The sequence below is a fragment of the Melospiza melodia genome, chromosome 1, assembly GCF_035770615.1.
Source record: "Melospiza melodia melodia isolate bMelMel2 chromosome 1, bMelMel2.pri, whole genome shotgun sequence".
NCBI lineage: Eukaryota > Metazoa > Chordata > Aves > Passeriformes > Passerellidae > Melospiza > Melospiza melodia.
In genome coordinates, this window is record NC_086194.1 from 6,016,405 (window position 1) to 6,033,157 (window position 16,753).

At 42.0% G+C, this 16,753-nt stretch overlaps 1 protein-coding gene across 4 annotated transcripts in view; it reads left to right on the forward strand.

The window, feature by feature from the left end:
* Nucleotides 1–16,753, forward strand: part of LOC134430394 (sodium channel protein type 5 subunit alpha-like) — a 218,808-nt gene that overhangs the window by 169,732 nt on the left and 32,323 nt on the right. For all 4 annotated transcript variants that reach the window (XM_063178066.1, XM_063178152.1, XM_063178232.1 and 1 more), the window contains 2 exons: nucleotides 4,265–4,419; nucleotides 8,312–8,485. In XM_063178066.1, the coding sequence (XP_063034136.1) occupies nucleotides 4,265–4,419; nucleotides 8,312–8,485 (329 nt within the window). The remainder of the gene's footprint in view (nucleotides 1–4,264; nucleotides 4,420–8,311; nucleotides 8,486–16,753) is intronic.

The following is a 16,753-nucleotide window of genomic DNA, read 5'->3' on the forward strand; positions in this document are numbered from 1 at the left end:
CAGTTTGTGCTATAGGACACCTTAATGACTGAAGGGACTATTTCCCTTGTTATGAAATGTGACTGAAAAGTAAATAATAACACGGTGCATTAATGCTTTTGGAAAGGCTTCTTGGTAAATGGGCCTCTGTTTTATGAAAAATGGTATGAAATATCAGAATGTCAATTGAAAACAGACATTATTCTTGGACAACTTGGCCACATATGCAGCTCAGAACAGCTTCACAGATTTACCAGTAAATAATTCAACCCTTTGGGAGGACTTCTTCCACTGTTCTTGTTCTGATGAGCAGTAACCTACCAACCAAAAGACCATGGTGGAAATGAGTCAGTTTGCTCTCAAAAACGATGCAGCCCAACATGAATTACAGTGGCAAACCAAGCCCTGGCAACATCACAAGGTGGTCAGAGTCTTCTGCACAGCCAATTCCCTCCCAGCACCGATTTCAGTGGTATAGCACAAATCTGTTGGACCAGGCAAGATGAGTAACTGTCATAAGAAATGCCAGGGGTTTTATTCCTGCCCTGACACTTGCTGTGATAAAAGGTGTTAATGAACGTTCTCCTTCGTGTGGATAAAATGCACCAAAGCTGGGTTTTACTGACCACCTGCTTTATTATAGGAACAGCTGGAGTTAGGATGGCTCAGCCCCTCTCCAGGTCATGCCTTAGATGCATCAAAATTATTTTGATATTTTGATTTCACAGAAATGGGGAAAAAAAAAAATAAACCAACAAAGTGTTTGACTACAGACCAAGGTCAAGTAAACTTTTTCTGTTTGGTTAAGTGAAGTTTCCAACTCAACAGAAAGCTTAGGTCAAAATGACCAGAGCAGTAGGTTACCAGCATTAGAAAGAGTCCAGAAGGCGTGAAATAACAGCCAGAAAGGAAAATCACAAAATTTAAATAGAAACAGGTTTCTACTAATTCATTAAAAGACCTGTTTGGGGTCAGGGGTTTTTTTCTTCTTTCCTTTTTCTCTTTGTGAGTAGTTAAAAGCAGCATTTCATCTGAATTGCAGACAGCACAATTATTCACGGAAATACTGCTTGACATTAGCAATTGTAGCAGAATCTGGTCTAAACATTTCTGAATTGGACCCAATCAAAAGCATGGGATTTAATAGCACTGTGATTTTAGGCTGACTCATCTGATAAGCTATTTTGGATTTTTCAAGGTATTACTGTCAGTAACTAGGACTCTTTTTTCAGATTGAAATTGCATGAAAGCAATCAAAGAGCATTAAAAAAAAAAAAAATTAGTGGTGCTACCTGGCTTTCTGTCTTTAAAAATACCTCTTTGTACTTGTAGACTATCAGATGGAAGCCAGCTGAATCAGTAATAACCTGGTTTAACTGTGTTGTAAGTATTTCCCATCATAAATGAATGGACTTTGGAAGCCATAGTGCCCTGCTCATTAGTGTCTAATATGAAGGTGATCCCTAATTTTAGCTGAGCTTGGGCTCAGGTAATCATGTGGGCTCCCTGTGTAGTGGAACTCCTCCAGGGAATGATTCATCCAATTTTCTTACAGTGGGGAAAACCATTTCCTGGGAGATTCTAACCTTTTCCAACAGTATTTACAGAGCATTTATACTCTGTAGGAGCATGGCAGAGCATGTCATGCCTGTTGTTGGCTGGGCCTAAGAGACAAAAAAGCCAAGTAACCATCTAGGTAGAAACTTATGAGAAAAGAGCAAAGTGTTTCTGTATAAATGTTTTAAGTAAGAAAATAAGCTGATTTTTTTTTCCAAATTTAAATTAGTTTTGGGAAGGAGATAGATGCAAGGACAGATGCAAGCAGTGGCTACTTCCATTACAAGGGGGATTTCTGCTTAACCCAAAAAATCCACACTTGAGTCGACAACCTGCTCATGAAGCTGTTCATTTGATAAGTGAGGGATTTCAGCCCAAGCCTTTGATCTTCCTGATTCAAAGCTGAGTGACAATGAGGTGGGCAATCTCCCTGATTCATAAACCCATAGAGTGAGCCAGACCCCTGAAAGGTGGTGGTGACCATGTGGGCTGTGGGGTGAGATGCAGTGCAGGAGTTTTCTGGTGCAGCTGATGGTGCGCTTGATCGTGTTGTGCTGGTGGGATTCTCCTGGTGGGCCTCTCTCAGCAGAGAATCTGCTTTGTGAAGTCTGTTCTGTGTACCTTCTTCCTAAAATACACCCAAACCCACGTGCACTGCCAGCTGTGAGCATTGTACTGGTTTTAACAAAAATGTAGTGACTAATATGATGTCCTTTCATCGCTTGCCTTGATTCTTTAGTGTTTGGGATTGAAGTGCTTAGAAGGATAATTCTTGCCTTTGCTGAAATGGTACCTGACCTACAAAGGGACAGAGAGCTGCTTCTTACATTTCCATCTTTTCCAAGTATTATGCCTTTCTAAAAAGTTTGGAAAATTTAGTGTATTCCAACTGAGCCCAGAATTTCCCTGAGTCCCAGAATACGGTGGTAAACTGGGAGATGCTGTGGGTCTGTGTGATGCAGGCATTTAGAGAACAAGTACTTATGTGCTATGATTACCTTTACATAAATAATGTAATTATTTAATAATAATTAATGGTTTATTGTCCTTATAATAAGGTTAACCATTATAACCTTAAAACGGTTTACTGTCCTTTTAGTCCCACACCAAAACCTAGCACAGCCAAGAGCCCACACTTAACCAAAATCTCAGAAATGTGAGGGGAAAAGTTCTGGGGGTAGTTCCTCTGTGAGGGATCCTACAGTTCTGCTGCTGCATAGGAGGGGTCTGGGGCAATAAAAACTCACAGAAAATGTCAGGAGCACCAGAGCAGACTTAGCAGCTCTCTTTCTCCTGGCAGAGCCCAGTGCCAGCGCAGCCCCATTTCCAGCTGCCTGGGAATCCCAGCATCCCAGGAGCTGCACTTGATCTCCTCCCATATCACAGCAGCTCAGGTGCCTCAGCTGGGCCACCCTGAATTAGCAGCCTCTGCTCTCCCTGTAACCTTGGCACTCACCCTCTTTCCTCCCCAAGCCGCCTCCCCTAAATATTCTATTCACAAAAACTGCATTGCATCACCGTGGTAGGACATCCATCCTCCCTTGTCACTTCTCACCCCTGGCTGTGTGTTTCAAGACATCTTGGTGACTGTGGCCACAGTCCAGCTATAGAAGCAGTTGGCCTCTGGCTTTTTTTCTCATGATCAGGCTAATAAACCTGCATAGTTAAGTCTCTTCTATACAACACATGGAATAAATGTAAGGTAAGAAGCTTGCTTTTTGAAAATAAAATAGTTTTTGAGGGTCATTCTCATCAGCAAATGTGTCATTTGAGTCAGATTATCTGATGTAAGACTGACTGGCCAGGACAATTCCTGGCTCCCAGGGTCCTTTCACACCATTTTAAGTTCTTGCCCAGCACAAGGAAATGCACATTGGTGTTTTTGAAGTGGGAGAGATGGATCTGTCCGTTACCAATGACAATGTCTTTTTGCTACAACAAATGAGTGTTGCTAAGGAAACTAAAAATGGCCATGGTCTTGCCTATCAGGAATCCTTATGTGGGCCCCATTACCAGCACAGCACTTAACTATCACACACTATTTGTCACTGAGGTCAGAAAGTGCATCACTGGGGATCCTGCTATGGAGCAGATATCTAAATTTCTGTGACATCAAAGGGGATTTAACTGCCTCAGTATAATTCCAAGATTGTTCTAATGCCTTATTTAAGCTAATGAGAGTCCAAGAGATCAAAATCTGCTCCTGCTTTTGCTGCCTGATTCTCTTCAGCACATTGGTCCCATCTGCACTGTAGCACCTCCTCTCATCATCTCTCTTTCATCAGATTGCCACTTTTAATCAGTAATTCCAGTGGTATTGTACTAGCAAGAAAATAACCTTCCTCCATTCAAAAGGATGTGGAAGCTATCACTAATAACTTCCCAGAGTTATTAGTCCTGATCAGAAGTGCTGCCTGAGCTCAGTTAGCACTTTTTGAATGACCTAGGGCACTGGTGACTCATGGCCAATATATTCTATATCACAAAAATCATTGGGAGAACTCCCTGGGATGCATTTTAAGTGATTTTGAATGTTTTTTAATAGAGGAGTGAGAGAGGGGAATGGAAGGCAGAGCAGAAAGGTTTTGTGAGAAGCAAGAGGAAGGAAAGACAACTGTGCAGCAGTCTATTGCTAAAAGAAATTTTCCTTAGCAGCTTCTTCTTGCAGCTTTAAGAATTAAATAGTCTTTTTTTAACAATTCCTTTGATTTTGTTTTATTTCTTACAGTCTGTGTGCGATTCTTCCCATGCTGTTCAGTGGACATCACAAAATTTCCAGGCAAAATTTGGTGGAGGCTGCGAAAGACCTGCTACAGAATCGTGGAGCACAACTGGTTTGAAACATTCATCATCTTCATGATCCTGCTGAGCAGTGGAGCCCTGGTAAATGTGACAGCATTTCCTAACTATTTAGAAGTGGACATGGGTCTCCAGTGTTCTCCAGTTTAGCTGTCTCTAAGATTTTATGAACCCTTAATGGTCATTTTCTCAAAGCAAAGCATTTAGTCTGGGGCTAAAACAGGTTGTCAGCTTTTCTGATTTCACCTGCCATCACCATATGGTGGGGAATTTTCTTCTGCTGTGACATAAAATTCTGACTTGCACATGTTTTGAAAAGAAAATCCTTGAGGAAGTCTGTGTGAGGAAGTTTGCCAGCACTGCTGCTTCAACATCCCATAGCTGCTTCTCCATGAGAGTTCCCATCTGGAGGCTTGCATTTTGCTCCAGGGGTGGCTTTGTTTTTTCCTTTCCTTTCCTTTCCTTTCCTTTTCTTCTTTTTTTTTTTTTTTTTTTTTTTTTAGCACATTCTGTAACCAGCAAATTAAAATTATAAAAGACACAGAGGGCAGTGAATCAGTGCTACCCATGGAGCTAGGGGGTTACTGTATTTTTGAATGGTGATTTGAATGCACCTTAGGTTAACACTCAGTACCTTCCCTGCGCAGGTCCTGTTTTTGCCAGGTGAATGTGTTTATGGACACTGGTTGGTCATTGCCCAGGACTCTGATAGGGAATCCTCTCCTCCTGAGATCCCACTGCATTCTGGAATTATCCTCTGTGCATTTTCAGCCCTGGGCTCCTCACAGGGATATATTTATATTTCTCTTTTGCATGTCAGGAATGTCCCTGGAACTGGTGGGGCTTCTCCCAGGTTTTTATCCTGACCTAGAGCAGAGATTTCTGTCAAGAGTTCTCCAGGCTTTAGTCTGGGGGTCACCAGTCATCTTTGTGATGGTGTAAGACACACATTTATTAAATTTGCAGGCAGTGCCAGGTTTGGACAGGTTATCCATGCATTTCCAGAGGTCAGGATTGACTCCAGCCAAGTGGGTGAATCTGCCTTTAGCAGTAAGGCAAACATCATCTTAGAAAGGAGCCTTCTTCCCCTCGCCAGGGATAACCACAATAGGAAGGTGTGATGAAGCATGGCTGGAACGAAGCAGATTTACTAAAAAGAACTGGAGAGGGAGAAGGAAAAAACCAGAATAAACTCCATCACAGCCCTGCACAAAAGCCCACCACCCCACTGGGCTGTGTAAATGATGCTGTTCTTCCACTCCAGTTGGCATCAAGGAGGCCTCAGCTGGAGCACTGGCTTCAGCTCTGGGCGCTGCACTTTGGGAAAGACATGGGCTAATTGAAGAAACTCCAGAGAAGAGCAACACGAATTATCAGTGGCCTAAAAAAAGAGGAAAAAACACACAAGTGTTGAGTTTATGTAGCTCAAAGAAAGTCTCTGAAGGGAGAGGTAAATGTGGAAATGCATAAATGTTGATGCAAAAAAGGAAAGAAATGGATTTACTGTTCTCCTGGTCCACCAGAGATGGGCTGAAATGTCACCCAGGGGGTTTTATTTTATTATGAAAAATAAGAGGCTCAAAAACTTGGGTAAATAGTAGGCTTCTGAAAATTGTCACAGCTTTGCTGAAATGAATGGACTCTGACAGTTTTTGCACCAGCTTGAGCATCAGAATGTTAATTTTTGAATACATTTTAGAGGGGGAATGTCGCTTGCTATAATATGCTTTAGATGAATACACTTCCTTACATATGTAATTAAAAGTGCCTTAGATAACTGAAGACTGCAATATAAAGCTCATTTAATTTAAATTGCATGCATTCATTTAGTTTTTGCAGCTTTCAATTTAGCCAATGCAGTTCTGTATAAGGGCAAATTATCCTGCATTTTCTCACATATCAGCACCGTGCTTCAGTATTTGGACTGGAGATGTTGGAGGCAACACACAAAATTTTTTTTCCTCGTGTTCTGGGTCGCTCTCTTCCAAAAACTGAGCTCATCTGGCTGCATCTCTGGGACACCCTAATTTCTTAAGGGAGAAGAGCTATATATACCTTTAAGCCAATATATATATATATGTGTGTGTGTGTGGTTAAACCATCAAAAAATATCTTCAGCTTACTGCAGAAGATCCAAAAACCTTTCTTAAGATTTTAAGCCATAAGCACCCAAACTGGAAGCCTACTTTTTAATAGTAATTTTGGATAACACTGCAGGTATCCTGCTTAAATCTTTTTTAACATACAAAGCAACGCAGAAAAAAAAAATAAAAACCCTTCTTGATATTTTATATGGCAGAGATTTCATCTGTTGTCACCGTGAAAAAATGCAAAGCACCAGAATTTTGTCATTTGGGTAATATCCATAGCTTGTCCAGAAGTACAGAAGTGTCCAGGTAGCACATTTTTCATCCCTTAATAAGCTGCTTCCTGACTGACAGTGTGCTTTTAGTAGACAAAACACAATGTACTTTTGGACAAGTTAGTAGAAAGTAGGGAGAGCAAAGGAGGGAGAGGAGGAAATCACTTTAAATGGTTTGTTGTTATTTTTGCAGTAATTGCAAAGTACAGCAAGTCATCTGACAAAGTGAGTGAGCCCCTACGAGAAGTGATAAACTCCAATCTGTGCATTGTTTTCAGGCTTTCTCCAACAGCTCTTTCACACCCTTGAAATATCATTTTTGAAGGCAAGATAGGAGACAGGGTTGCAGCGAAAACGTCACCCCAAAGTGTGGGGACAAATGGACAAGCTTTGGCACGGGCTGCCAAAGCTTTCTTGTCAGTTTAATTACTGTTCCCTGGCAGGCAAAAGAGCAGTGTGACTGCCTGAGTGACAAGTACCACACTTCTTGTATCTCCAGGCACTGGGTGTTTGCTAACTTTTTGAAGCTTCTCAGAAAGTAGCCACAGATCTGGAAATATGTAAATGCAGATAATTCAGACGATTAGCACAGACCCTCTCAAATTATGTTTCTTGCTGCCAAGTGCTCTGGGTCACACGATGGGATGAGAGCAATATGTCACAGCTTGGGTTATCCACGTTACAGGGACTTGGGAGCAGCTTGTGTAACAGCAAAAGTAGCTGGGGAAGCAGAGCATAATTTGACTTAGAAACCCCAAAACAGGCTGCATATTGGCAAACCTGACGCCAGGATCCTGCCTTTTATTTGATTTATGTTGTAAAGTGAAGGCTAAATTGTGAGGCATCTTTATTTTCTTTCTTTTGGGGGGCATATTGGTTTAGATCTTAAATATTTTAAAGGGGTTATTCGGTTGCTTGTATTTGATACAGGCACTGAAACTCTTTTCATAATGCTCTGCATGAGATTAGTTGGAGAGGCAGATGAGATGGGGAGATAGATGCCTTGACCTTTAAAACATTATTGTTCTGCTAAGTGAATAATAATGAGCATTTCTTGAGGCAGAGAGCTGTAGCCACCTGAAATGTGATGGCTGAACAGAAGCCAGGGAACTCCAGTACTCCATAACACAGGCAGGTTAATAACCCAATTTGTCATCATTAGCAATAAGATCTATTTGGCTAAATGCAGGGGTCATATTCTGCCTTCTAAATATAGACATCCTGTGCCCTGGGACATCTGAGGTGCCTGGGTAGCATTGGCACAGCCAACAGGAGCTGAGGCAGGATAAATCTGGGCATTTTGGGGTGGCACTCTGCTCATGGGTTCACATTCCAAATTCAGGGTGCAGAAGCTTTTCCTACACTCAAAGGATGTCCAGCCAGGAGAGCCTGGAGAGAGATAGCCAAGCCTGTGTCCATTGTAGGGGAAAGCTGAACAGATCTCTCAGGTCAGGGCCAGTTCTGTTTGTGCCACTCTTTTTAATTGTAATGTTAAAATACATCAGAAATCACAGACTGTACGTGATAATTTATCAAATACAGACCTGCAGTGCAACACCCATGCTTTCCAACAGGGCTCAGGAGCAGTTATTAACCAATCCTTTGTTCTTCCAGGCCTTTGAAGATATTTACCTTGAAGATCGAAAAAACATAAAAACCATGCTGGAATATGCTGACAAAGTATTCACTTACATCTTTGTCCTGGAGATGCTCCTGAAGTGGGTGGCTTATGGCTTCAAGAAGTATTTCACCAATGCCTGGTGCTGGCTGGACTTCCTCATTGTGGATGTGAGTATCATTTTGGAACTACGTTTCTCATGTTGGGTTTTGCAGTGGGTGGTAAAGGGTTGTTAAGTTTGGCAGCTTTGCATCTGTGAAATGACAGCTGTCACTCTGATTCTGGGCATCAACCCTAGGCAGAGCTCAAAGGAGGTTTGGATGTGTAAGTGAGCATCCCCAGGACCCAAAGCAAACAGGAACGCTGTCACCAGTGACGTGGATGTGTCACCCTGCTAATCTGAGACATCCATCCCCTTCCCATCCCCAGGAATTCTCCCTTCCCTTCAGCATTTAATATCTCATTCTATTGCTGGCCATGGGTTTATGTACAAATCATGAACAGGATGGGACTGCTGAGGAGATGCTGTTTATTTTCCAGCATCAGTCTGATTTTACATGGTGATGACAGTGGGAAGATGCCATCAGCTCATATCCAAGGCAGCAGACAAAGAACTAAATGTTACCACTCACTTTAAAGTTTTTTGACTAATCAAACAAACCAAAAGCATATTGACAGTAGTTCTATATAGTTCTAGTTCACTATAAGCACATGTACCTTCAGTTAAAACAATGCTTGCTTATTTCTAATACAGTACCTGCTTGTAAGCCTTAAAACACAATACACAGAGCTCCATTATTAAGCTTAGAACTTCCTAATATCTTACTAGATAAACTTTTCTGTAGTTTAAGGAGTTATTCTAGACAAGTGTTAATACGCAGTTCTATTTGTCCTTACTTTCTACTTCTCATACATATATATAGCTCTAATTGCAGTCATGCTGTTTATGAGTCCTGCCTTTTGCAGCTTTCTCAAAACCCTCTGATTTTAAGGATTCCCCCTCTTCGTACAACTAAAAAGAACTTCCATAACCATGTAGTTTATTAACTACCTTGAGTTTATGGCTTTAATATAGTCTGTTTATTACTCGCTTAAAGGTTCTTTTTTTTGCTGTAGAGAGATGAGCTTACTTTTAAGGATTAATTGCACCATTTTTTGCCACATTAAATGATGCTTACGGATTCCCCAAATTAAATGACATTTAAGGATTCCCACATTCCATGCTCCCAGCCAGCACAGGGTCCAGCTACCTCAGCCTGCTGTGCACATGACCTGGGCACAATCTGCAGTTTTGAGCAGATTAGAGGAGCTGTCCTTGGCCGAGCTCCTGGCCAGGCTGCCAGCAGTGTGTAACAGCATGTCCAGTTCTGGCTCCCAAATATTTAACAGTGCAGGAGTCCAGGAGAAGGTGTGAAAAGTCCTCTTGGCAAAGCGTCTTCACTACTACAAAACATCGCTGAATACTCCAAATCTGTGAAATACCGCCACGCTTACTTCTACTGATTTAAGGATAATCCTCAGAGGTCTGAACAAAAGGAAGCTCATGCCCCAGGAGTGTTGCTAGTACCAGATTTGGCTCCTCCAAAGATTCACTTTGAATTGATGTGGGATTTGCCAAATATGGGAAAAGTCAGCAGCACCACGTCCTCCAGATGAAGTCTAACATTTCATCTCAGCGTATCAATGAGGAGGCAACAATCTCCCTAAGGCCACTTCTTGTTAGCTTCAGGTATTAATGTGGGAGGCTGGCAGAGCTTTGCCACGATTATGTAATTTATTAAACTTCAGAGAAATTATTTTTCCCCGTTTTACATCTGAACCTTGACTCCAGGGAAGAGCTGCACTTTCTTTGGCCCCAGCCCAGGAGAGCACTTCAATGGGACAATTTGCTTGTTTGAAGTTATGGTCATGTTTAAGTGCACTGCTGGACCAGAGCCTTTGGAAGCTTCTCCAGAGCTTTAATAAATTGATTTATGAAAAGGAAATTCTTTACATAAATTGTAGGCCATAAATTTTTCTTTGCATATATGCTTAGAAACCTTTTAAAGGGAATGCACTCATTTTTCTCAGATTAACTCCAGCAGGAGAGGAAGGCCTGGTTTAATTATTTAACCACAAAATTGGAATCTACCTGTTCCTAAGTTATAGCCCAGCTCTGAAAACTATTCTTACTGTGATTTAGGTGACATACCTTTTCTTTTCTTGTTCCTCCATCTCCAAAATGGGACTAATAGGACTCACATAAAGTACTGGATGGGCTTCCAGGAATTTTTTGTTCAGTGAGCTTCTGAAGACTGGAAGGAATGGATGAGGGATGAGTATTGGCACAACCATAAGTAGAGGTTTTCTCGATGGGATCAAACCTGTGCAGGATCAATTCACTGAGGCAGTTTGGAACTCTGTTGGAGTTTGAAATTAGTTACACAGCTGTAGAATAACTTCTCATTAACGCCCAAGAGAGCAAACCACAAACTAAGCTAAATTCTGTCCTCCATGTGCAAACACCCTTGGAACAGGAGCCACACAAGAACACAAAGTCCAAGTGTAAATTAGGTGCATGTTTGCCTTTTAATGGTGGAGTTTATAAAGACAAATTGGAGAAGCAGCCACAGATGGCCTGGGAAAGGGGCTTCACCATCCCCTCTCACACATCCTGTGGCATAAAACAGGGGAGACACCAGCCCTGGGACTCCCCTTGTCCCCAGAAAATAAACCCCAGAGCCTTCTTAGTGACCCAGAATGTTTTATTATCTCAACCTACATTTAAATGTTCCACCCACATTTAAATGTTCATTTTGCAAGCTCCCAGTCCCACCAAAAAGTTGTTCCACCCTTGAGTTGTTTTGGTTCTTGATTGACTCTAGGCCATCACTTGCTCTGTAGGGTTCTCAGTGAATAAATCTTTCCCCCTGCACTATTCTTTTCTTAAAACTGCTTTCCCAGTGCAGATTATGAGAACCTGGTGCTATATTTTTAGCAGGTTTAACAGATGCTTTTCTCCTACCCTATTGCTAACCCTGCCACTCTGAATTGGCACAGTAATATCCTATAATTTTTCCAGCACACTTTTTATTTCAATTTACATTTTCTTTTTGGTGCTTTGAGAACCAAATCACTGCAACTGAGCTGCAGAAGGCAGTGAATGGGTGAATTAGCTGCTCCAAAAGAAGCAGATGAACCACTTGTCTGATTTTCTCAAATTTATTTGTTTAAAATTATTCACTTAAAAATTCCTGATCTGCAAATTATTCATTAGTGGTTTGGTATCAGTATTCAAAATTCAAGCTGCAGTGGTCGATTTTTGATTGGACATGTGAAACCATCTCTCATCTGCGTTTTCTCATTGTACAAATGCAACTCTGAATCTATTTTCTGCTTTGAATAATTCATAAAACTGGCTCAAAATTTGCATGTATTCACTATTTCTAAATGGGATTTGAACCCAGAGGGGTTATAAGCATATTGCTGCTGAATTTTTTTTTTTTCTATATATCCTGCCTTGTGAAAGACCTTTGACACTGATTTGGGCCAGTGGAACAGCAGAGTCTCCATGTGACTGTTGTGGATTACTAAAGAAAATTCTGTTTTGCAATGCCTAAACTTCAAAATACAGAGTAATCCACAAACTGAGCTATTTTTGCTGGATGTAGAATCCCTAAAGGATGATCTCTGGTAATGGGCTTCTCAGCATCTCGAAGAAGAGTGCTAGGGTAGCAGAGAGTGCTTTCACATACATTGCAATACAATAATGCCCTATCAACAGCCCTGCTGCAGATTTCTCTGGGAGGAAAGAGGAAGGGTTAATCAAACCACAAAATGCAGGCTCATTTCAGCTCAGGGCACCTGGGGAAGATGCTTTAGATGTCTGCTGCAAGTTGGGCATACTGAACAAACATCAATGCACATCCATACAAGTTACCCTGTGAAAAAGAAGTGTACTGCTAAAAGTAACACCCTTCTACACTACAAATATCTGCTCTCCATGCTCATGAACTGCAGTGGTGAGCCCTCAATCCACAGCTCTTTCCACACGAGGGAGAGGCAGATTGTGAACTATCTGTGCAGACAGATAGAAGTGCAGACAGACATCAACATCACCATCAGGAATGGCATTTATGCGCAGTCCTCTTTCCTACGATGCATGGGCGAGTATTTCCACAAAGAACAGATATTTTCCAAGCATCCATGCAATCAAAACCTCTTTGAACAAAGCAGATTAAGTGAGGAGCCTGAACTCGGCCAGGGCTGGAGACAAGTGGCACCCAAAGTGTTTGTGGGAACTGCTCTCCACCAAGCCAAGCAGACAGAGCTGGGCTTTGAAACAAGGAGCAGAGAGATTCCACCAGCTGTGCAGGCTGGTGTCATGCTTGATGTTCCTTTCAATTGTTTCCTCTGACCTATAAATATTATCTTGAGCTTATCTGGCTTGAGCTCCAGCCAATTAATTCTGAGCTCTGTCCCGGTCTCTGCTGACAGCGGGTGGATTATTCCATTGCATGGTCAGTTTGGGAAAGACATCAGTGTGGGCTTAGCATCATTCAGAGTCAGGAGGTGTTGCAGTCAACAGCTTCTTCACTCGCTGCTCGTGCACTGAAGGCAGAGGTGAGAGGCTGGAACCCCACAGAAGCTGTCACAGAAAGCTCATGGGACGGACGTGTGAACTCCCAACTCATTAGTGAGAACGCTCAGGAAAAAAATGTCACAGCCAAGTTTCATTGCCTGTGGCATTCACAGGGAAATCCTCTTAAACCTGCACTAATGTCATCGCCCCACAAAAGTCCATTATCACAAATCCATCATCTCCACTGCAGCTTTTGTGTTCAGTTTAATTGACCAAATTGGTCTCAATCCAGGCTTATAAAAACCCAGCCTGATTGTCCTGCTCTGATTTCAGAGATGAGGGTTTCTCCACCAATTCTTTCTAAGATTATCCTGTCTTTCAAGTCTTCTCATGCAGAAAAAGCTATTTTCTTAAACAATTTCTTTGTTAGGGATGCTGGCAGCCTCCTTCCCCTCCAACCATCTCCAGCAATGGGTGATCCTTGCACTGTCCTGCAGCAGGGAGGGGAGACCATCTCTAATTCTCAGTTTGTGCCCTGATGCCCCACTGGTTTCTCTTAACCAGGGATGAAAATTGCTCTTTCCACCCCTTTTCCATCTCCTCTGCCTTGGAGGGAGGGGCTCACAAGAGTTTTGGGTAGTAGATCTGCCTGCAAAATAGCTCAAGTATGGCTCAGCAATGGATTTGAAGGCCAGGCATCTCAAAAAATCCACTAGGCAGGATTTTGGAGATGCTTTTATGGAAATGAAATTATATGTATTTTTCACTCTCCTCAGTAACTTTTGTGAGTGTTTCTAACACAGCATGTTTCTGGCGTTTGCCTGGAGCTGCTCAGTTGGTAACTGGAGATTTGTAATCCCCACTGAGCAGCTTTCCAAATTTCCTGTTTGCTGCCAAATTTCCTGTTTGCTTGTTTGAGATCTGCTCATGGGTGTTCAGGCATTAAATGCACCATCATTTTCCCTCAACACTTAAAAAAAACAAAGATATTATGTTTTCCAAGATAGTTCCTGGAAAGCACTTGCTCTAAGATTTCTGTTTAAATACTTCACTGTCAGACAAGTTAAAAAGCAGCTAACAATCCTTGAATCTGAGATGAACATTTTGAAACAGTCTTTCTCTCCCTAGTTAAAATTGAATTGAATTAAATTATGCCCTTGTGTCGGATTGTCTTTAAGTGACAATTAAAAACTTGCTGTGTGAAGTAAATATTGATGGCTTATGATTACTTTAATTGTTTTTTTCCATCTGTATTCCCTGTTGATTAACAAGGTGATTTCTGTTTGCTGTACCAGTAATTACACAATCTGCTGTAATGAGTCGTTCCCAAACAGCACTGAAATCCAATTTGTATTCTTGGGACATTACCCTGAGAGCATGTGAATTTTGTCTAGTTTCTGTTCAGAAAAGCACAGAGGAGCAGAATGACAAAAGTACAGCCAAGGCAAATTAAAGATAATATGTCTTGTCACTTGGAGCAGCATCTTAAGAGAGAACTTATTAGTGTTCTCTGTGAGCTGTCAAAAGTCCCTGGGTACAGCAGGGTATTGTAACTTCAGAGTTCAGTTTTTGACTCATTTTTTCCCCAGTTCCTCACAGCAAATGCTCATGTGGGATTTTTGAAGTTGTCTCAGTGCACATTCTTCCGAGCCTCTCTGATGGCATAAACCTCCCAGACAGCCAACAGGAGTGAGATACCCTTCCAGAAGCCAGGGAGCTGGTTTTGAGGAGAAAAATAAAAGAGAAAAAGAAAGAAAGAATGAAAGAGAAAAAAAATTGCTCTTTTAGTACATATTGGCCAATTGAGGATAAGCGAAAAGAAAAAAATCTGCATGAAGAAAGGTTGTTTTAATATGTGTTAGCAGGTCAGTCGAGGCTGTAAATCTTCCTACTGCCACCCCACACTTTATCTCAACACAGCACATGCTAAAACATCCAAATGTCTGGTCTTATCTTGGTTTGCGCCTCATGTTGGTTACCATATGGATGCTAAAAGGGGAGAACCCAAGCTTTGCCAAGAGGAAGCACAAGCTGAGTTTCAGACGAGGCACAGCAGGACAAAATTTGCTGCAACTGCAGGAAAAGGGCTGGAAAACAGAGGTGAGGAGAAAAGTCCACTGAAAGCCTATTCACCATCTTGCAAAGTGGTTGGGAGATGAATAATTACTGCAAATGCTGAAGAATTTCAATTAATGAAGCAGATTTTCAACTTTCAAAAGTGCTGTAAAAAACCCATCCCCACTCAGATCTTGCTGAGCTAGATTTACCAAACATTTTTGTTTCTCAAAGTTATTTAAAGATGGAACACTTTTCAATGTCCTTTTTTAGAAGACTATGCTTAAAACGAAAATAATTAATAAAATCCTGGAGTTCTTGCATGCAGCTTGCTTGGCCCTTTCTATCACTGGGTGTGGAGCTGCCAAATTCCATACACAGCGATGTTCACCCTTGCATGGAAGAGCTGAGCTGGGAGAGACACATTGGCTGTGTTTAACAGTCCAGAGTCTCACAAACTCTCCAGGGACAGGGGAGGATGGGGAATTGTCCCACAGTTCCTCTCCCTGATGACCAGCACCTTTGAAACCCAAACTTGCAGACCAAAAAAAACATCTTCTCACCATCCAGGGTGGTCAGGAGCTCAAGAGATGCCTCCTGAGGAGGAGGGAAAAGGAAGGAATGAAGGGATAGAAGCAGCCTGCAGAGGGACAGGGATTCTTTATTAGTGAGGGAGAGATGAGAGGAATTGGGATGAAACTTGAAAGCTGTGCCTTGGTGGCGTGGAGATTTTGTGCAGATCTCCTAGCCTGGTATGGCTGACTTTGGGATGTCTGTGCTAAGGCAAATGAAGATAAACATTCCTGCTTTTGGTATGTACTCCTATTTGTACCATCATCCTTCCTAGCAAAAGTCAGGGATCCGACAATTCTTCAGAGTCCCTCTCCATTCTGGCAGATTTAATACAATGTGGACATATTCAGTACAATTCAGGATCAGTCAGGTTCAAGAACCCAACTAAACTGAGCTGATTTTCAAGCCAAGACTTCCCCGTTTCCCACAAAAATTTGGTATTTTTTCATATTGATTTGGAACATCTGATTAAATAAATGCTTTAGGGAAACAAGCAAATCCCTAACAGCACCTTGAGGAGGAAACACAAACAGATTTTTCTCTTTTGGTTTTGCTTGCTGGTTTGGTTTGGTTTGGTTTGGTTTGGTTTGGTTTGGTTGGTTTGTTTTGGGGGTTTTGGTTTTCTTTAGGTTTGGGGATTTTGTTGGTTTGTTTGTGTTTGTGTTTTTTTGTTTGTTTGGTTGGGGTTTTTTGCTTTTGTTGTTGTTTTCCTTATGTCATATCTAAGTAGGGTTGATCCTAATTCTGTCCAAAAAGAAACTTGCCTTCACCTCAGCACCTCAGCTCCCACCAGCAGCTGGGATGGGAATGCAGCAGAGTCTGTGGGGCTGAGCCCCAGGGAAATTCTGTCAGCAATCACTGTGTCCACCCCTGGCATGGTAACACTGCCTTCACATAATAAATAATAACCAAGTCCACTCCTGACTGCAGCTTTCAGCATCAGGAAGGCTCCCTAGGCTGAAACAGGAGGTGGCTTTGGAGATCTTTTTTAGTGAGAAAGTCTTTTCTCTCCACCTGCCCCAAATCCAGGCTGTCTCCACACAGCACCTGGATGAGAAGCAGAACACAGTTGCTGATGAGGAAATTGTTTTGCTCTAAATCATGACAGAAAACACCAGACTTTTCAAAGCATCTCCACCTCCACAGCCACTGCAGAGGGAGCCCTAGGGGCTTGGCCAAGCTTTGTCTGATCAAGTTACACCATGTGATCCCCAAAATTCACAGGAATCCCTAGCAGCCTGCCTAGGGA